This window comes from Melospiza melodia, chromosome 8, assembly GCF_035770615.1.
Source record: "Melospiza melodia melodia isolate bMelMel2 chromosome 8, bMelMel2.pri, whole genome shotgun sequence".
NCBI classification, from domain to species: Eukaryota; Metazoa; Chordata; class Aves; order Passeriformes; family Passerellidae; genus Melospiza; species Melospiza melodia.
The window spans coordinates 19376243-19398584 of NC_086201.1; the positions used below are offsets into that span (position 1 = coordinate 19376243).

The window sequence follows — 22342 nt, forward strand, 5'->3', positions numbered from 1 at the left end:
CCCTGCACCGTGCCCGGGCCGGGGGAAGGCCGCTCCCGCCGCCGCGCTCCCCCGCCCGCCCCCGGCGCGCCGCCCCCGGGTCGCCGCTCCCGCCCTGTCCGCCACTGACGCAGTCCGTGCCGCACCAGCTCCAACATGGCGGCAGCGCGGCGCTGAGCAGCGCGGGGCTTCAAGGGCCGCCAGCGGGTGAGTGCTGGCCACGCCGCCGGGCAGTGCCGGGCGCCGGGCCGGCAGAGTGAGGGCCCTCGCCCGGGCCGCGCCGGAGGCTCGGCGGACGGTGGAGGAGGAGGAGGTCGCAGCGCCGCGGGGCCTGAGCTCGGTCACGGCGCGGGTAGGAGCTCCGGCCCCTCCCGGCCGCCGCTTCGGAGCGGGCCTGGGGCGGCCGCCCCCGCCGCCTCCTCGCACCCGCCCCTCGCAAGGCCCGGCCGCCCGTGTGCGGGGGACAGGCGGAGCGCGGCGCTCGGCGCATCCCGGGAGGGAAGCGGCGTGAGCAGCCGCGAGTGCGGCCCGAGGCGGGCGGGAGCGGCAGGGTGGGTGAAGCGGCGCACGGGGCCTGGCGCGCATCGCAACGGGGGTCGGCTCTGGCAGGCCGGCTGTGCCGCTCCGAGCCTGGCTGGCCGCGGGTCTGTGCCCGCAGCGAGCGCCCTGCTCGGGCTCGGTGCTGCCTGGGGAGTTTGAATGAGTCTTCTCTCCTCCCCTAGACGAGGAAGGAGCGGGGCTGTCTGCCTGCCACATGTTCTCCCTTCTGCAGGCCTCGCCTAGGAAAGTGGAGCCTGTAGGGGCTACCGTGTCTGGCAGGAGGCTCCTCTGCATCTCTCTTTTAGGGATTTCCCTAAGGCGTTCCAAAGACTTCCATGAGTATTGAGTTTCAGGCTCATTTTGTTTGTATCCATGACATGCTGCGTATATATGGTTGTACTTTGAGGCCTTGAAAAGGCTTTCAGAGACTTAAAAGACTTAAGAAATAGCTCACTGAAACCGAATAGAGAATCTGTTGTAGTGCTAAACATTGCCTTTAAGTTCAATCACCATTAGAAAATTTATAAATAATGGTAAAGTTGTTTTGGCTAGTAGTTTCCTAATGTTTGACTGGTTAAGTTAATTATATTTAGTAGTCATCTGAGACCTAATTTAAGAGACATCTCAGACCATTATTTTGAATATAGTCTATTTTCTAAGCTGCCTTTTTTTTGAGAGAATATTTTGGAGATTTTGTGGTTTTTTTCTATATTGTCAGCAGAAGAAACTGTTCTTTGGACAAGGATAAATGTTACTAGTGGTTTTTTTCGGGGTTTTTTTTTGGTGTGGTTTTATGTTATTGGGTTTTTTTAAATCTTCCCACCATTTTGTTTCACTATTCCCATTGCATTGGGGTCCAGCATTGCTCAGATTTTTAGGTGCTACCACGATAAAAATAAGGTAACAATTTGTAGGTTAGACATGACTTATGAAGCATTAGTTCGTCTAAACTCACAGAGTTTGATTTATTCTTTTGTAAAAATTATTTATAAATATTTCAGAAATAATTTAGTTTCCTGTATGTGCAGTAGATCTGAGGGGTAGCATAAAAAGGATAGCAGCATTAGTAGTTCTCTGAGAGCACCCTTTGGGACTACATTTCTCATTAAGACTTCCCATTCTTTCACTTCTGTGAAACAAACATTATTGCTTTCATTATCTAGCAGTCATCAAGCTGCTATCAAGAGAAGATTTGGGGTTTTTTCCTCACAGGATCTCAGAAAATCTGGGGATTATGAGGGAATTTAGAGTGAAAATATGTAACAGAGTGAAGGATTTTAGTGTGTTGCAGCATGATTTCTCTGATGGCAATTTAGGAGCCAGCTTCCATTTGGAAGAGAGTCAGTGAGTGCCAGGGAAAAGATGTGGCCATCTTTTAATGCAGTGAGGTTTAGTCAGAGGCTGGGATGGAGCATGGAAGGGATCTAGAGGAGTAGATAAAGGGGTAGAACACAAGAATAAAACACGGTACAGCAAGGTTTTTTGGTTTTGTTAACAAATATGAGTCAGCATTCAGAGCTGTCTCTTACTGCTGCATGGTTGTCTTGCCTTCAGTAACAGGTAGGAAAGGATTCCACTGCTGAAATTAATTTTGGGATTTGCATGACTTGGAGATTGCACCCTGTAAAAGGTTTTCTCCCTGTTTCATGCAGAGCATAAACTTGTCTTTTCTTAACACTTCTTAAGTTTTAAAATAAAAGTTCATGGATCCAGACCTATTCAAATTCACAGCAACAAGTGCACTTATTTGTGTACAGACCTGACAGAAAACACCTGTATTTTTTCACAAATTAGGAAAAGAAGTACTTTCTGTGTAAATTAGATAATAGAAAATCATGGCTAAGACTTGATAACTTAGATTTTTAGTTGCAAGTGACAAGAGCATGGTGTTGGATATTTTAGCATTTTTCATTGAAGGAATCCCTTTTCTAGAAAAATAAAGGGGATGATCCAGTAGGAGCCTGTATTTCTGTGTAAACAGTTTCAGAATGTTACTACCTTCTCAGCTGAATTTTGTGCTCTCCCAGCTGGGGTGTTGAAACTGGGTGTGCATTCATTATACTTTAGTACAAGAAGACTAAATTCATGTTCATAATTGCAAGAAATCATACTGAAAGTGGTATAAGTGATTTACCAGTGCAGTAGGGTTAGGAGTATGTACTGCATATTTAGTCAGGGCCTATCTAAGGGTGACAGATATTTTCTAAGGTCTCCTTGCCTCATGTCCATGGAAGAGAACAGTTGATATTGTCAGGTGTCTGATTTCCTTTTTTAGAGGGAAACAAATTCTATGTTGGTAGTCCAGTAAATACTTCTAACATTGTTGTAGAGAGGAGGCCTGGTGAAAAGTGGTGTGAATCCCTTTTTCCCTGCAAAAATGTTGAAAGTTTTATTTTATAGGTGGTTTTTCTTTTCTGTCAGATTGAAAGCCTATAATGCAGGATTTTTAATGATGACTTGAAAGTCTTCCTACATAACTTTCATAGAGCTGTGTGGAAAGCAGATATTTTCTTTCTTATAGGTGTGTTAAATCCATGTGATTGCAAAGACGTCATCCTAAATCTGAAATGTGTTCTAGGGTAGCACATTATTCTTAAAATTGGCAACAAAAATCCTGTGCTGCTGGTTAGTGAAATGAAAAAAAAATCCTTTCCCTAGATGTCATTGCTGCTAATTCAGAGTTTTGAGATCATGAAGTACAGAGGAAAAGATGGTGTTGTTTATGGAAAAATGCTAAGGAAACTATGGAGATGGAGGGTTGATGTGTTTAGGTTTTTGTTCACATCTTTGGAATCATGCTAACATGGCTGCAAGCTCTGTCACAGGAATGGATCTGTGAACAAATTTTCATGTCTCCCATTTCAAAATGATAAATTCACTTCTAGTTTAATCCATACTGGAAAGAACTTGTAGCGTTTTTAGTCTGTGCCTCTGCCATCACTTTGGGCTGGTAGGTGCTGCTGCCGTATCATTCTGTGGAGGGAGGAGGGAAGCCTGGTTTTTGTGCAGCCAGGTAGGCACTTGTGTGCAAGCCAAACGTGTGGGTGTAGGAACCCTCTGTTGTAGTGTCAGCCCACGTGTATATTGCCTTCAAGTGACTGCAGCCACAGCCTGAAAGAATATATGCTCTGTGTTCACTTCGTGCATTTGCATTAAAATACATTTCTGGAGATTCTGCATGCCTGTCTTTGAAATATGTATCAGTCTTGCTGCCTTTAGATGGTGTGAAACAAAATGCTAGCAATGTGGATTTATGTACTTTGTTTGCTTCGTTTGGACATTGAATGAAGATCAGTGCAGGTAATTGTAGGTTGATGCAGAGAAGCACATTCAAAGGCAAGGTAAAGGAGAAATTAAAAATCTGGGAGAACTGGTGGCGACGGGGAAGCAAGTGAAGGAATAGGACACAATGTATCTTTTTCCTACTAAGTATGTCTTTGCTTGCTATTCTGGAGTGTACTGGGACTGAAACAAATCAGTAGTTCAGCACAGTTCTAAAGAAGGTTGTTTTTTCCCTCCTATAAAATGAGCAAATACTGCTGTGTTGCTGCTTGCTGTCACCTTCTTTGGGCTGCATGACGTGCTGATACTCAGTTGATGTGCATCTGTGAGTGCTTTTTGGCCTCTTCAGTCAAAATGCTCTAGTATGTGTTAAAAAGTACTATTACCAGATCCCTGCTGGCACGGGTGATTTTGGAAATAAAATTCCCCAAGATGTGTTTTTTAAGCACATCAACAAATATCAGTGATAATCCCTGGTGGAAAGATGCTTGTGAACAGTTTTTAAACAATGAGTATGTTTTTAAACAATGAGTATGTAGAAGATTGTGTTTGGTGTTAGTACATGAATAGAAATTACTACTTTTAAGGACCATTTGTAACTTGGTACTTTGCTCTGTAGCACATCAGGAAAAGGTCTGGCTGAAATAACAGTGCAAAGTGTCCTTAAGTATATTGGAGAGGAAACACTCCCTTGACTTGTGAGGTAGGTAGGATAAATGTCCCTGATATCTTAGCCTGGTTTGCTGGGCACCATGAGCTTGAGAGTGAGATATATTTGCTTGGCCTGGTGTCCGTTCAGGGGGCTCATTCTGACCCATTGCCTTACCTGTCATTTAGAATCTAGTGCAGCTGGTGTTTAGGGGATGTTATTGGAGGGTTTAGGGAAAGTGCAGGGTACACTGGAGGTACCTGCAGAATATGGACTAACTTTGTTTGCTGCACTGTTCATAAAACAATGTTAAGGTAGAAAAACATCAAATTGAGAAAACTTGGTAGGGATAGGGAGTTGGGCAGAATTCTTTATTTCTGATTTCTCTCTCCCATCATCTACAAGACAGTTAAAAATTGACTGACGTGGGTATATTTATACTTATTTCTCAACGTAGCTTTACTCATTATCAGTGTTTGAAATAAAAATTATTTCACATATTATTTCATGTGTCAGGTATTAATTATTTCACCTAGCATGTGTTAAGATAGTTGTCATTTATTTTGGCTAAAATACTGTATATAAATGTTAAGGCATACCTCTACATTTCTCAAGCAAACTGCTTGTAAAGCAGGAAATTCCTTCTCACTTAAGCATTAGAATTAAATTCTTGAAAGTTTGAGTACAAGCAGCCAATCAGTTGTGGTACTGATGCTCCTTAGAGGTCTCAGTTCATTTAAAACTGGCAGTTCTAGCACCAAACAATATTTAGGACAGCATTTATTGTGAAAGGTTTCATTGAAAAAAGTATCCCCATGCAGCTGTGTGGTCTGTTGTGCCCCTGACAGCGAGGGCTGTGCTTTGGGGGCTCTCAGTTCTGAGAGCAGCCTGTCCATCCCATCCCATCCCCATCCCATCCCTTCCCATCCCCTCCTTGGCCACCCCGTGCCTGCCTTGGCTGCCTGACCTGGGCAGCCTCCTGCTGATATCCTGTGGTATCCAAGGTTTCAGCCATGGCCATCTTCTCTGCTCATTTCCCTGCCAGCCACAAAATTGGTTGTGCTAATAGGAGAGAAATGCTATTTTAATTCAAGCAAGCTGAGATAAGCCTGCTGCTTTGGACCAGTGTCAGGCTTGTGTGTATGAATGTATCTGTTACACACCTAGAGAATATCTAGCCAGATTCTGCATTTTTTTTAAATCTTCTCATGCTAAAATCACATGAGTAATGAACTACTGAGTGGTGTTTAATTTAAACCAGTCCTGCATTGTTCCTGTGATTTTTGCTGTGTAATCTTAGCAAAATGTTAGGAGTGACAGCACAAGTAGGGAGAATATAGGCTAACAAGATTACACTGCTGTCTTGGGTTTTTTACAGCCTCTTGTTCATATGCTGAGAGTGACAGATGGCAACAATTGAATTTTTCAAGTGTGTTCTGTAGTACAGCTATGAGTGAAGCTTTAGGAGAGATGTGTGTGGTGTATCAGCTAGATTTGAGCCATATTTTCTAGCAATAAAAAATAATTAGGACTGAAAATGTAAGGATTATATTCCAAATTCTGGAAAAAGTACTCCTGTCTTATAGATACTTCTGCTGTCACTGTTTGGGTTTTTTTCCCCAGTCTGAAGTTACTCAGAGAGAGTAGGGATTTAGAAAAGGAAAAGAATATGATTGTACATAATGTTGGAATGTTGGAGATGCAAATGGAATTTTAAGACATAGCTTGTTACACAAAAATAAAAGGATTTATATAGTCTAAGGCAAAAGTTGCATTAAAATTCTCTCTAAGGAATCATAGAATCATTAGGCTGGAAAAACACCTTAAGATCATTGAGTCCAATAGTAAATCTAGCAGTACCAAACCATGTCCTTAAGTAGCACTATGCAACTATACACCTTTTAAATGATACCAGTGATGGTGTCCCAAGAAATAAACAGTGACATAAAAGGAAAAGAGACAATGAAAAGCCAAAATAATTTCACTTAGCAGCAGTTGTGGAAAAAAATACACCCTTGTATTTTTTTGTCAAGAATGGTTTGAATCCTAATTGGAGCAATGCCTGGTAACTGCCATGACAGGAATCCAGGAAATACTGAATTTTGAAATTTGAAAATTGAATGCTAAAGTCTTGCCCATATCTCACAGTATCTTTTCCTTTTGTATTTCCCCACCTGAAGTATGGCACTCAAGTTTAAATTTAATGTTATTGCAGCAAACTTGAAGACAATCACTCAACTGGGGCTACAACACATAAAATGACATAAAGTACTTGGCATTTTTTGAACTAATGTTTGCTTTCTGGGGTTTTTGTTTGTTTTCTGCAGTTTTTGTTGACTTTTGTATTGCCTTACACCTGTATTGACTTACACATGATTTCGGTGCACAGAAAAAAACCTAAATTTTGTTTTCATTGCTTACAGTAATTAGACTTCTGAAGCCATGGGAGTGAAGGTCCAGAGACCGCGTTGCTTTTTTGACATAGCCATCAACAATGTACCCGGTAAGAAAATGAAAGTGTCAATTCAGTAGCATGGTATTCATATGAGAAATGTATAGGAATAATAGAAATAGCCTTTAACTTCACAGTAAATATGGTGTTTTGGTTTTTTTTTTTCTAGCTGGAAGAGTGGTCTTTGAATTGTTTTCAGATGTGTGTCCAAAGACATGTGAGAATTTTCGCTGCCTTTGCACAGGTTTGTAGATTTTACTATTTACTCTGTAATTTTTAATGTAATACCATGTTAATTAGTTTGATGTCTGTTATTATTTGTGACATATTCTTAAATGTGGAAGTAAGTTCAGAATTGTTTTTTGACACCTCCAAATATTTAGCTGATGGTGCACATATGAGCCTACAAATATGATGTAAAGCAAAGCAATTGTAGCTTTGGCTTAGTGTGTTGCAGGGAGTATATACTAACCAACTTTAAATACAGACACAGTAAGCTGATTTTCTGTTACTAGCACAGATATTACTGTTCACATTATATAACATCATCCAGTCTTGAAAGGTAGCTAACAAGAGGTCAACCATGCAGACTTACATTTCAGTCTTATGATACTTTGTGGAATTTGAAAGGTGATGCTTTTATTCATCAGTTGTTTTTTCTGTTATTTTAATTTCTTGATGGACACTGGTGATTTCTACTCCTATTGAAAGTGTATTTCATGAGGAAAATACTCCCTTGGAAACATTTACAAAGAGAATTACTTTCCTGCAGACTGCATACTTTTGTTGCAAATGCTGACAGCTTAGCAAAACTTGAGTTTATTGTTGCAAGAATAACTTTGTGAATACATAAATAGCATATCTGCTTTCTGTCTTCAGCTTTTTCTGCTTCCCTTCCTTCCAGCTTGGTTATTTTTCAGGTCAAGAGTCTGTAGCTGTTAATAGTGAATCCCTCAGCAGTACTAATATGATCTGAATCAGGTGTGGACACATGATTACATTCATGTTAAGTTTACTAGATCATGCAGCACACCATTCAGGTTGTCTGCAGGAATGTAGGCATTATCTGATCTGACAGTAGGTTTAATGGCAAAATCAAATAATCAAAATTTGTTAACAGATTTGAACTTCAATGATTTTTAATGGCTGTGACTATGTTAATAGGTGACTGTGGCATTCTTGATCTGCTGTCAATCTCCCAAAAGTCAGATTATTGAATAAAGGTGTTACTCCCTACTGCTGTCTTATATTTGTGAATTGAAGTCTTCAACAGCATTTCAGGTCAGCAACATGTATGATCAAGTTCAGCATTTGTTGCTGACATCCATAATCAAATTCAGATCCTGAACTATTGTGCTGCCTTAACACATGTAAGAATAGTGAGAAAAATATGCAAAAAGTTTGATATTGATCATCAGCAAATTATTCAAACTTTCAATTTTGTTTTCCTTACTCATCTTTTTTTTCTGGGAGTTTTGAAAAGTGTGTGCTGCCTTTGTAAAACAGGGATCCACAGCTCCATGTTTTCCTGGCATACACCAAGTTAGTGGAACATACACAGCTTCACACTTAGCAGAGTTTTATCAAAAGTGGGTTTTGTTCTAGCTATTCAAATCCATATGGAGACATCAGTCTGTAAGTTCAGAGGAACTGCCCTTGACAAAAGCTTCCAGTTGAATTGCTCAGAATAAGATTATAGGAAGATGCTGTCTAACAGTTTGCCAGCATGAAGAGGAAGTGGTCTTCCCTGAGAACTCCCACTGATTACCTTGCTGTTACCTTCAGAGGACCCACCATGAGCCATTCATGTGGCTAACTCAGCAGAAATCCTCTCTCTGTGAGCAGGGAGAGGCCATTGTGTTGTAGCTGAAGCAGAGTTTGCTTGTAACAGCAGAGCTGATACAAGGGAGGAAGATGGCATTGTCATAATGAGTGAGGGGGAAATGAAAGTCCTCCCCCTTCCCCCTGCCTCTATGGTTTTCTTACAGGTTTTTATGGCACCTTAGCCTTGCTGATTTTTAAGTACAGATCTGATTGTTTCTTGCATGTATCTGAGAAATACCAGTTGTCATAAATATAAACTGGATGTTTAGCTTCAGTCAGTTTGGATGGCAGTGACCAGAGTTGTATACTAATGTCAGTAAGGTGTTCTTCTAGTATAACTGTAGAGACAGAAAGTAATTTCTGCACTGCTTTCTAAAATGCCACTTTCTTACAGGTAAGTTTGCCTCACAGGCCAGTTTTTCAGAGCACAGAAGATGATTTTGATTGAGTGCTTTGCATAGAACTTTTTTTGTAATGAAGATGCAGAGAGTAATTTTTGGTTTTGTTCATTTTCTTCTTTAGGTGAAAAGGGTACAGGAAAGTCCACCCAAAAGCCATTGCATTACAAAAGTTGTCTGTTTCACAGGGTAGTGAAAGATTTTATGATCCAAGGAGGCGACTTCAGTGAAGGTATGACATGAATCTTTAAAGAAAATTTTGCCACTCATGTAATAAAACATTGCAAAAGTTCTATATAGAACCATTTACTTAAATTAATTATTCTCTGACAGATATCACTGCTTTTTCCCCTTTCTTCTGTGTGAGATCCTTTCCATGAGGATTTGTATAATAAACTTCTATATGTGCATTCACCCACTTTTGCTCAAGTTATCTCAGTTATTCAGAGAACCATTCATACCTGCTATTGAAAGATTGAAGCATGAGAATTAAATATTGTATCTGCTGCTGGGAAATAAAGAAAAGAGGGAGATTGTTGCTGAATACATGGGAAAATATTTTCTTGTTTTCCAAGTTTTTTGCTTCTGGATTACAAAAATGCATCTTGGTTGTGTTTGCATATCTTGAAGAATAATGTCAGTGACTTGGATGCAGTTACATGAGTATTATGAAGTACCTTCCACATAATGTAACTCTTTTAATCACTACTTTAACCCTCACTTTTCCTCTTTTAAGGAAATGGCAGAGGAGGAGAATCCATTTATGGTGGCTTTTTTGAAGGTAAGAGTTCTATCTGTCTGTTCTGTTTTGGTGTTAAATTAAACAATTACCTTTACATTCTGTAGTCTCTCTTCTGTAAACCTGAATTCCATTTTTTAAAAAGATTTTGTCTGGTCTTGAAGGCCTTTGACTGTCCTGTTAAAGTTATTTTACTTTTAAGATATGAACCATTTTAATGAACAAAAAACTAAAACTGAACTCCTGTGTATTTGTCCCTTTTACCAGACTTACATTTTTATTGCTGGTTTTAGATATTTACTTTTGGCTTGCTCAGCTAGCTAAAAGCTGGGGATGATCTGCTCTTTGAGGGAAAAGGAGAAAGGTGTTGATGGGGTTGGGTTTCCTTGCAAATTTTTATTTAAAAAACACACAGAGCTCTGCTTTCCTGAACCCAGGATGGTAGAGCCTTTAGTTTTCTCACAGTCCTGGTTCTTTCTCAGCCAGTGCTGCAGAAGAAGCTATAGTTGCTGCATTTCTCAGCCTATGTTTGCCCAGAATGTCGTGGAGCATCTGTGTTTATTGGAGCAGTTGTTGTGTTACACCTAAGCCCAGGTGCTGGTAGCTGCCACCCAGGCAAGGTTAAGTCCCTCTCCCCTCCCAGATACTTTTTTTTGCCATTGGTTGTTGTCTAAGCTGGCAGCACACACAGTAATTATTCATTGGTGTAGTTGGGCCAGGCTGCAAATTTATATCAGACCTTGAGTGGAATCAACAGTTTGCAACTGCCAAAAGAGGGAGGAGGCCTTACCTTGCACTGACTCTCCCATCAAACTTTAGCCTGATTCGGCTTGCTAAAATGCCTAAAAATTGTAGCAAAAAAAAATTTATATATTCCCGTGTTAGTGAGTGGATCCAACTTGGCAAGCATAAGAACTAACACAAATGAGTAGCTGGATTTGAGCAAATGTATGGCTGGGAGAAATGGAAAAATGGAAAAATGAGCACAACCTCCACTTATCTTCTGGTAATAGTGGGCTGGCTGTTCAACTTGGCTGGTCACAGTATGGAACTGAATTTGTGGAAGGTTTTGCTTTTGTGGGTAAATTAACCAGTGCACCATAGGATTAGGTTGACACTTGGTGCTATTGTACAGGTGATTGCAGAGTGAGTGGGACTGTCCCTTTCCTGGCTAGTGACCGTAGCATTATGAGTATTGTACATTTTTCTTTGTTACTTGATAAATTCATCTCTGTCTGTCAGACAAACAAGTTGTTTGGGATTCCTGTCAGACTCTCTATGTGTACTTAAAAAAAACCAAAAAACAAAACAACAAAATGCCTGAAAATTAGGGATTATTGATCATTAATACACAGCTTCTGTTCCAAAGAAAAATAGAGCAACAACTTAAACATCTCTGCTAGCGTTGGTAGGAGACAGATCTTTTGTGCAAGAATACTAAATTTTAATTTTTTTTCCTCTCAGGCTATAAACCATTGGATTCATATTTCTCCTTGTTACATAGAATGAACAGAATGATGTTTTAAAAACAGCTGTTATTTTTAGTCTATTTTTAGTACAACTTTTCATTCAAGTGGCTAACAGATTTATTTAATTAGGATTCATTTACTTAGATGATAGCATTTACCTAAGCATATATTGTATGCTTAAAAAGTAACTGAAAACACTTTCTTTAGATGAAAGTTTTGCTGTAAAGCACAACAAAGAATTTCTCCTTTCAATGGCCAACCGAGGAAAAGATACAAATGGTTCACAGTTCTTTATGTAAGTATTGAAATGTCTTGAAATGTGTGTATGGTTTGCTTTTTGTGAGCTGTTAAGGGAATCCTTTTAAATATTGAAGACTGGCTCCTGTGCAAAGCCAAAATTGCTGATTTTTTACCAGGTTGCCTGGAAGTAGCCATTTTCCTAATGTGCTTATTTTTACCCCTGATGTGCTTATTTGTATTTAATTTTCTGTGTAAAAGGGCTTTCAGTAGTTTTCAGTAGCTGTGTTCTAACTTGGACAAAAAAGCAAACCTCTTAGTTCCTTGTAAGATTCTTAGTGCTCTAATAAATTGTTTTCAGGAAGGTGGCAAAACAACTCTGGGGACTCTCCAAAGTAGTAGAGGGCTTTTTCTAATCACAAAATAGCTTTCCAGTACAGTCTTACTTATAGGTAAAATTTAAATTCTAAAAATACATTGCAGTGGACTCTTTTAAATTCTAAATTATCTACAGAAAATATTCTCAAAATACATCACCCTTACCCATGTTTCATGGCTTTAGTTAGCATAACGACTTGTGGATGTCAGCATTAAAACTTTATTTTGGGATTTCTAAATGATCATTGCTCTAATCATCCCAGTTTTCTACTCTTCCGTAACTGACATGTATGCCTTAGTAATGCTAGTGTGGGGGAAAGCTGAGAGAGTGTCAGTTAATCTCTACATGCAGCTATTTTTTCTTCCAGTTTTCTGGTTCTTTTCTAATGTGTAAAAGGTTATTTGCATTTTTCCTGCAGACTTTTGTGTCTGTTCCTGGTAGTATTTATATAATTCAGTGAGTAGAAACTTATATCCTACATGAGGATTCTGTCTAAAAATCTCTGTGCAATTTTGGGTTTTTTTTCAGTAAAATCTAATAATCAGAGTTTTTAATTGAATAGCTAGTACAACATATAAAACATTAAATATTTTTAACTGCACGCAAACATAGACTGATATATATTGGTTTTGTTCAATTTTGTTAGTACACTCAAAATAATGTTCACCTTCCTATGTGTAGATTACATGCTTTGAATGCTGATGGCTTCTCACTAATACTGATTTTGTTTTTCTTTTTAAATTAAAATCTGGAAACAACAGAACAACTAAACCTACACCTCATTTAGATGGGTAAGTATGTCTTATTTCCTTCTTACATTTGTTTGGGAAGTGTCTTGAGAAAGTTAAGTGCTAAGACTACTTACTTTTGTTTGTGTTCTTCAGGCATCATGTTGTTTTTGGACAAGTCATCTCAGGTCAGGAAGTTGTGAGAGAAATAGAAAACCAGAAAACAGATGCATCTAGTAAACCATATGCTGAAGTACGCATACTGAGTTGTGGAGAGTTAATTCCAAAATCCAAAGGTAAAGTTGAACTGTACATATGGGGTAATTTTCTTGTTTTCTTCCATGCTGGCTGCTTATAAAAATATTTAGGAACTTACTTGAGATAGATGATGGCATGGTTGGTGAAAAGGTGTATGACATTGTAGAGCAATCTGTCTTCTAAAGAACTTAAAAGTTGTTGATGCAAAAGACATTAAAGAACAATCATTCATGCTTTTTTTCAAAGCTTCTCCTGTCTTGAGTTTTCTTATACCCACTACATTTTGGTACAAAGCTTGCCAGCACTTGTCATATCAAGTAGAGTGCTGTGCTGAGATTGGTGGCAGCCTGACTTTGTTTGGTAACTTACACTTCTTTGGTAAGTATTGAACTTGTTTCAGGTTGCTCTAAGGTAACTTTTCAAAACAGACACTTAGATTATAAAAGTCTGGATTTGGCCCTCTAGCTCATACACTTTTTAAGTTACTATAATCTGTTCTTAAAGAGGAATATGACAGGACCTGTCTTTCGTTCTGGAAGGGATGTCCTGCTCTGCCATTGCAGAATTGAACATGGTATGAGAGCTTGGATCAAGCCTTATTTTATAAGAGAAGCAGAACCTAAGATGTTCCTGTCACTATGGAGAATCTCAGCAGAAAGCCAAGATGCTTATTCTGTTTGCTTCTGTTTGTTTCATTCTTAGCATGTTCTGATATGTACTGGGAAGGGTTACACCAAGGATTTTGAAGCACAAGAATAATGGTTTGTTTGGGCAAAGGAAAATACAAGCATTTGAACTTCGGCTTCTTGTTTTTTCACCTCCTTGTTGCTCATTGTGATATTTGGCAGAGTGACTTCGGTGTCTGAGGTGATCTCTTCAATACTGCAGAATTCAAAGCAGAGTTATCTTTTGGCTCCTGACTTCTGAAAGGCTCTGGATCATGCCATGTGTTAGGATACAATTATGGGTGTTTTTTGGACAGTATTCTGTAGCATGACATCTCTTGGGAAATGCACAGGTGCTGTAACTGGAAAATACAACAGTATAGCTACAGAATGGGTGAAACTAAGCAATGAGATGCCCACTTGCATAGATGTCTTCATTGGATCATCACACTCCCTTTGAAGTCCACTCTAGGACTCTTGAATGACTAAATGGAATTTTTGTCACTGAGCAGTGATGATCTGCAGCCTTTAGGCAGAGCGTTAAAGTGCTTGTCATCCAAAGAGTGAGTGAAATAAATACAAAAATTTTGTTTTCCCTCCAATTTCTCTTAAAAGAGATCAGGCTTCTGAAAGGATTTGACTTGTGTTGCCTTTACCCTTTTGTCTATGTTCTTGTACCTCTGACTCAGTACTGCTGCATTCGTGGCAGCTCTGGTTTCTGTAGCTGGCCTGGTGTGCCAGGGAGGGAAATTGGTGCCAGGGTGATGGGATCCCCAGTCTATGGAGCTATAAGGCTCAGTTCTAGATAGTGATGGGCAGTAGGAATGTTTGGAGAACAAGAAGCCTTACACACCAGGATCAGGCACGTGAAGGGCAGAGCAGAGTGTGGGGGAAGACGATGGCCTTGATGGGCCCTAATGCACGGCCAGCGTGATAAAGATGCTGTGACAGAGCATGGTGGAAATTCTGGTGTGCAGAGAATCCTGCTTTTAAAAGGGGAAGGCTGTGTGTAAGACCTCCAGTGAGAAATGGGCTGCTAACTGTGAAAGATGGCAGCATGGCTGGAATTGTTCTTTGAATGCCCAGCATGGAACCTCTGATGAGGTGTCCTGGCCTGAAGCAGTGGAAGAAGGAGGAAAAGTGTGACAGCACATCAGCTGTCAAGCTGTTGTCCAAAGGTCACAAGTGGAGCAGGAGACGTCCTTGGACTTGTCAGTTACTGGGAGGGGAATCCATATAGGAGCAGTTTCTGGGATGCAGTCAGTGTCATGCAAGATCATCAACAGAGCCATCTAATAGTGGAACTGTTTGTGGTACAGTACTGTGGGAGGTAAATGCAAACTGATTATGTGAATTATGAGGCAATTATCAGGGAAGACTGCTTTTAAGAACTTCATTTTAAGACAAAGGAATAAGGAGGTTGCCTGTGAGGGAACTACAGTGATGAATTTCTGTGGGAGGATACATTAGGATACCAAGGGAGTCTTAAGTATTTATTGTATGAGTTTCTTTGTGTTGCCTACCAGACAAAGGGATTAAGCCTTCATGGAATGAAAATAGAATACCTGGGTTTAGCAGGTAAGATAGCTAAGATGTCAAGATGCCCCTAGCAGAAGGAATCACAGTATAAGCAAGGTGCTGGGTACGAGTGTTTTTGTCATAGGTTAAAGTTGAGGAAAGGTGATCTGATTTTCACACAGTGAATATCCAGATAAAGTGCTTTATCAACTATGCAAATTATCTCCTTAGGTGGAAGAATTGGATTTATTTAAGAATGAGCGTATGATGACCGAGCCATGTTACTGGATGCTATAAATTGAATGATGCCATGATCACAATTACAATATTGCAGAGGCCTTGATAAGCTTTTAACATGGGGTTTGAGAGGATGATCACCTAGAAAAGTGGAATGTTTATTATATTTTCCTTTGTTTTTCTTTTTTTTTTTTTTTTAGTTCCTTAAAGTTGGAGGAATAAGTGAAAAGGGGAAGATTTTAAAAAATTATAAAAGAAGAATTTCTCTGGCCAAGTTGTAGAATTTTTAGAAGATCCTAAAATTCTAAGGAAAATCTTAAGTTCTGGGTAGAAAAAAAAAAAGGAAGAAAGCAAAGTATTAACCCAGTATTTAGAAAGGTTATTACAGACTAGCTAAGCTAATACAGCTCACAAGAAAAACTGGAACAAAACACGTTACGTTAGCTTTCTTAAGGACTGGTGGGACTTTGGTACCAGTTTTGTAGAAGAGGTCCTAGTCAGAATTTCTCATATTAGTGATTTGATGAAGTCAGGTGAAACCTGAAGCTAGAGAATTTTTTTTATAAACACGTGTAAATAAATTTTAACAACTTCTTTGTAGGTAGCTTATGTTGTATAAAACATCATCAGAAAACTTAGACAGTTCTGCAAATGCTTGACAGTATAAATTTTAGATTTAGTTTCATAAGTCCAAATTATGAAAATGTCTTGTTTTCCTAGACATATCCTTTATTGTACTATGGAGAAACAATTTTTTTTCCAAAATATCAATTTGTTCTTAAGTATTTTGATAAGGTAATCTCATGACACAATTATAAGAAGCTGAGAGATACAAGAGAGAATGGTCCTGTCCATACCAGGATACAAGATACAGAGACAGATGCAAGACGGGTGATTTTTCTTAGATTAGTTTAGAAGTGTTTGATATTAAAATGTATCTTTGCTGTTCTGATCTAAAGCTAAGAAAGAAGAAAAGAAGAGACACAAGTCATCTTCCTCATCCAGTGACTCAGAAAGTTCAAGCGATTCAGAATCATCTTCTGATTCGTCGTCGGATTCTGAGAGTGCTTCAGAAGAAAAATCTAAAAAACGAAAAAAGAAACACAAAAGAAATTCCAAGAAACATAAGAAAGAAAAGAAGAAGAGAAAGAAAAGCAAGAAAAGGTCAGTTTTGCGATTTGTTTTGTTACATGTACACCATACAGTACCATTCTCTTGTCTTAGTAGCTGCAGACTACATAGCAATGCAGGGTTTGCAGTGTGGGAGGTCGTTGGTTTCCATATACAAGAATAAATTTTCTGATATGATAGTGAAGGGTCATGTTCATGTGCCTATGTACTTCAGCATGTAAAGGAGTAAACGAATGAACTCACACTTCAGTTGGCTTGAAAAGTTGGAGTGGTAGGTTTGAAATGGGTAGGGATAGTTTGTTGCCATAAATTTACTTCTGTACAATTCATTTTGAACTATATGTGATGGAACTTAGAAAAATGTATTATGCAGGAATATAGCAAAATTAAACATAAAATTAATAAATTGACTTCTTATAAGTTCTTAAATAATAATTCTTAAGTAATTAATACTTCAGTTTTTTGGTCTGATGTGCCAAAACTCTTGCAGTTTCACTGGAAGATAATAAAATTGAGAAAGCAGTCTTGCTTCTGAGAATGTTATTTTGAAACTAATAGTTTTGTTATAGTTCAGTGTGAGATAGAAGTTGTGTCAGTTTGTCCTGATTTAAGGCAAATTTGGGAGGAAACTCCTAAAGGGGTCCCTCTAGAAAAGCAGATTCAAGTGGCCCTTCCCCCAGCTGGTTTGGGAAAGGATTTCCTTGGAGAAAAGTAGAAAAAAGTGTTAATTTAAAAAGCAAAGTATTCACAAGCATAGAAAATGAACAATATTAAACAATAAAGCCTCTCACTGTTCTGAATGGATGACAAATTCAGAAAGGTCTTGTCATGGGCTGTAACTGGGCTCACTCAGTCCATTATCAGTCGCTCCGGTGCTGGAATGCAGCATCCCAGGCCCTGGTGGCCACAGGTGTCAGCTCCTGGTGCTCTTCTGGGTTTTCAGTCCAGTGCAGGTTCAAACAGTTCCAAGAAGAAGAAAAACCAGAGTCCAGGGAAATTCACTGCCTCAGCTAGCTAAAAACTAACTAAAAGCACAGGAGAGCTCTGTCCCACTGTTTGTGCTGCAGAGAGCACAGTCCAGGAGAAGGATGCAGGGAGCAAGTGCAGCTCCTGATAACAAATTCTGGGATTCTTCTTCCCCCCTTTGCTCTCACAACCAGCCTTAATGTGCAGAACCTAACATCCAGCATAAACAGAACAGATGATTGGGGATATAAGCATCATAATGGACACATTGCAAGTCACATTTTTCTAAGCTAGCAGTGGAATTTAAGAAACGTTTACTTATGGCAGTGCTGCCTAAACGCTGTTTCTGTGCACCTAAGCCCTTTTCACAGAAGTTTTAAATTGCTTGGAATTACTATAGTCTGTAGACAGTTACAAATTCTAGTGTGAAATCTGAATTTTTAGTCTCCTGAAAGTGTTTTTAAAAGAAAATAAACTAAAAAGTTGCATCTAAATAGACAGTATGTCTATGTTCAGTGTTGCACCATTGTCTTTAGTAGAGAAAAAGTGTTGGTCAGAAATCTGCTGCTGTTGTATACTTTGGAGCAAATATATCATGGGGGGAAAAAAAGTTGTTTCTGAAATAGCTCTGTTTTCTGAGGTTCTTGTGGTATCATTGTATATTGAATTAAGAGAATTTCTGAATTATTTAAATAGATTGAAGGGTCTTCCTTCATCCAGATAACTCATTGTGCATATTTTCTATACAAAATAAAGTTCATCCAGTGAAAGTGAAGATGAAAATACTGAAGCACAGCCATTATCTACTGTCCGTCCTGAAGAAATTCCTCCCATACCCGAAAACCGGTTCCTGATGAGGAAAAGTCCTCCTAAAGTAGATGAGAAAGAAAAAGAGAGAAAAAGCAGAGAGAAGGAAAGAGAAAGGTAATATATCTGGTTTCAGTCTGACTATGGTATGGTCACATACTATAGTCTGGCAGTGGTATGGTCACATTACTGTTTAGAGCTCTAATGTTGAATTTTTTCCATGTTGAACAGTTGTATGTTGTAAGCACTGCTGGATGAAAAATAGATTTCTCCATTTATTGGAAACTGTTGTCTTTGTCCTAGAACAAAGGCTTAGTCTTTGAAAATGGTTTTAGTGAGTAAAGAATGTATAATGACTGGCTTAATTTCATTTAGCATGCATTGCAACTGTCCAGTCTGAGTCTAAAACCCGGAAATCTTGTAAAATTATTGTGGTCACAAATTGAAGTTTTACTGTGTAGATGTTACTGTCTGCTGTGAAATATAATTGTGTGTTTTCATTTAGTTTCTGAAGAGGTTGTAATACTGATTTTCCTCCTTTTTTAATTGTACAAACAATATCATTCTTTTTAAATTATTTTTAGTAATCTGTCAAACTCACAGTCAACATACCAGAGAAGACTGTTAGTCACCAGATCTGGAAGGAAAATAAAAGGAAGAGGACCAAGGGTAAATGTTTGCAATCTGTTCTTCAAAATAAGCACGGTGGTAGCGCAGCCTCACTGCTGGTGTTACTAATCATATTCATTGGGATAGTTGATTTTAAAAAAATAAATGCATCATAATTGATGTGAGGACTGAGGCTTGAAGGAGGACAGAAAAGAGAAGAAGAGGGTGAGAAAAAAACATTAAAATATTTTATTTAAGTTAATATGGTAATATTTAAATAGGTGAATGGAACTACCTCAAGAAGGGTTCTAGTGAACACAGAACCGGTAACATCAGTGCTAAGAATGTGGGGAAGACTTCTCCCCCTTTTGGCAGGGGGGAGCTGTGAAATTGGCTCTTTGAATATTGTGAAGCCATATGCTATGTGCTGCATGTAGCAAATATTTTTAATAACTGAAGTCTCTATTCCTCCAATTCTTAGTAAAATCCTTAACAAGTGTGAAGTATTGTTTTTGCATTGCCTATCAAAGATACAAATCTTCATTGTTAGTAAACAAACATTAGCGTTTGTGCAAATTAAAAGTAGCAGAAAACCTCTCATGAGACTACAAAAATCCTGGTGTAGACTTCACCTTAAAATCAGTTATTTGATCGCAGTTGGTGTATTCCCTCTTTAGTTAAATGTCAGATACATTTTCAGTAAGTTAGTAACTACTCAGTGGAAACTTGGTATATGCATGTGAAGTGTCCTGTTAGGTGCTATGTTGAACAGAGTGCCAGGGTGCAAATGTTGCTTCGGTATCACAGCATGTGAAATTCAAACTAAGGCAGGATTTTCTCTCTTTTCCTCCAAGCGTTACCGGACACCTTCCAGATCCAGGTCAAGAGATCGATTCCGGCGCAGTGAAACTCCTCCACATTGGAGGCAAGAAATGCAAAGAGCTCAAAGAATGAGAGTCTCTAGTGGAGAAAGGTGGATAAAAGGAGACAAGTAAGATTATTTCTTTCTGGAACATGTGCATATGGGTTTTAAAAAAAATTTTAGTTCTTAATTTTTTTTTGCTTGTTTAATTAAAAGTAATACCTATTACCTTGGATTTTCAATTACAATTGCTTTCCTTAAGAAGCTAGGGTGCTGACTTGATTATTCCATTAATTGTGTGTTAGTTTAACCATGCTACTGCAAATACATAATTATTAATAAAAATTATCTGATGTGAAGTTTTAGTTGTGAAGCTGTCTCACTTCAGGTTTAATTTTTCAGAGTGGAGGGAAATGAAAACTTTTTAAAAATTGTATCTTTTTCTCTCCAAGGAGTGAAATAAATGAAACCAAGAAAGATAATCAAAAGAGCCCAGGAAGAGGAAGAGAGAGAAGAATATCAGACCACAGGCAAGTTTCTGAAAGTCCAAGCCGAAGAGGGGAAAAAGAGAAGAAAAAAGATCACAAATCCAGCAGTAAAGACAGGGAGACAAGAAGAAATTCAGAAAAAGATGACAAGCATAACAAAAGCAAATCCAAGAAGAGAGCTAAATCTAGAAGCCATAGTAAAAGCAGAGAGAAATCAAAAAGTAAAGAAAGGGACTCCAGACACAGCAGACATGATGAAAAGAGACTAAGATCAAGAAGCAAAGAGAGAGACCATGAGAAAGGTAGAGAAAAAGAAAAGCACTATGATTCTAGAGGGAGAGAGAAAGAAAGAAGTAGGAGCAAGGAGAGAAGTAAAAGAGCAGGCTCAAGAAGTAATGAACAAGAGCATAGGAAGAGCAAAGACAGGGAGAAACGCAAGTCAAGAAGCAAAGAGCGTGAGCATGCTAGAGGGAAACACAGCTCCAGCAGCAGGACAAGGGATCGCAGCAAAAGCAGAGACAGGGGTAGGAGAGGGAGGTCCAGAAGCAGGGACAGGGATCGCAGCCGAAGTAAGGACTATTCAAGGAATAGAGATAGAGAAACAAGGAGGAGAGGAAGATCAAGAAGCAGAGAAAGGAGAGGTACACCAGATAAATACAGAGGAAGAGAAAACAGGAGGAGGAGAGAATCAAGGAGTTCAGAGAGAGATGAAAGTCAAAGCAGAAACAGGGAGAGGTATTCAAATAGGGAAAGTAGAAGCTCATATAAGAGGAATGATAGTGAAAGCCAAAGGAAGAGGCGTTCAAAAAGCCGTGAAAGTAGTAGTCCTGAATCTGGCAGAGATAAGAAGTCTAGTAGAGATCAGGATAGAAGTCCAGACTCAAAAAAGAGAACAAGTAGCAAAGAGAGAGAATCAAAAAAATCATATTCACGCAGCAGTAAAGAAAAGGAAAAGACCAGATCCTCAGCAGAAAAAGAAGTAAACCAAAAATCAAAGAGTCAGGAGAGAGATCATGCCCCTAGTAAGGATAAAAAGTCTGATCGTGAAACAAGTCCTGGAACAGATGATGACAGGCATGGATGAGTTTGTGGACTTAATGTTTCCATTGTCTCAAAGTTTTAGAGACGTTTTGGGGAACGCCTTTTTTAAAGATGTGGACTTCAGTTTGGTCTTTTGATAATCTAAAACCTGGATCATTTGTACTGCTAAAGTTTTAATAAACTTGAAATGAAAAACAAATTACATGTGTAATACAGTGTGCTGTGTTTTAAATATTTCATTGGATTATGTATCCTTCTTGTGTGTTGTCAGCTAGAAAGGTGACTTCCATGCCACTTTTATTTTTTACCTGATGAACATAGTTCAGTGCAAGCAATGGCTGCCTGTGAAGAGGCTTGTTCCATATGTGAAGAAGAAAGCTGCAGATAAACTACATGTCATCTTAAAGCTAGGAGAATATTGCAAGATGTTCATTACTCCAGTCTTGCTACATCTGTTTTTCAGTAGGTATAAATCCTAAGGAAATTTATTTGTAGACGTAAATTATGTTAGTTTTTATTGTAATCACAAAGTGAATTAATTTAAGTAAATCTTTGTTTGTAATTCTGTCACTGCCAGCAGTAGAATTCATTCATGTAATAAGGCAGTCATCTGTGTTTTGGAGTTATTTCCTTGTCCTAAAAAAAAAATCTGAAGTGCTCATCAGCATAACTTTTTTCCCCTGTAACCTCTCCATTCTGTGCTTTCTTGTCGTCTACTGCAGAAATGAATGCTTCAGACTGCCCTGCTTCAGTTGCCTAATTAGTGAGATGCACAGAGATGAAACAGATTACCAGAGTTTGCAGGGGTCAGATAAGGAACCAGGAAATCCTTTCAACTTTTGTTTCTTAACAAATCCATGAGAAAACTCTTGCAGTTCTCCAGTACTGGTCTTTGGAGTAGTTGAAACAGAATTTCAAGTAATGTTTTAAAACATACTCTTAATTTTGGGGGTTTTTTTAACTGAAATTTGCTTTCTTCCTTGTTTCCCCTCATTCTAAAGAATGTAACTCTGAATTCCTTCTCGTTCTCTACTATGTCCCTCAAACCAATTCCCTCCCTTTTCTGCTTTCCTCTCCTGCCTCT

The 22342-nt window shown here is 38.9% G+C and overlaps 1 protein-coding gene across 2 annotated transcripts; it reads left to right on the top strand.

Annotated features, from left to right (window-relative positions):
• Positions 1 to 63: 63 nt before the first annotated feature.
• Positions 64 to 21457, top strand: PPIG (peptidylprolyl isomerase G). Of its 2 annotated transcripts, none has more exons than XM_063162087.1 (13): positions 64 to 186; positions 6874 to 6953; positions 7072 to 7146; positions 9249 to 9356; positions 9861 to 9905; positions 11540 to 11627; positions 12710 to 12739; positions 12833 to 12972; positions 16314 to 16518; positions 18208 to 18375; positions 18843 to 18927; positions 19722 to 19858; positions 20182 to 21457. In XM_063162087.1, the coding sequence occupies exons 2-13, from the start codon at positions 6893 to 6895 to the stop codon at positions 21299 to 21301; spliced, it is 2262 nt and encodes a 753-aa protein (XP_063018157.1). In that variant the 5' UTR covers positions 64 to 186; positions 6874 to 6892; the 3' UTR covers positions 21302 to 21457. The 2 variants fall into 2 exon arrangements, with proteins under 2 accessions (XP_063018157.1, XP_063018158.1); XM_063162088.1 differs by lacking the exon at positions 64 to 186 and adding an exon at positions 455 to 472 and having other exon boundaries at positions 6873 to 6953.
• Positions 21458 to 22342: the final 885 nt, after the last annotated feature.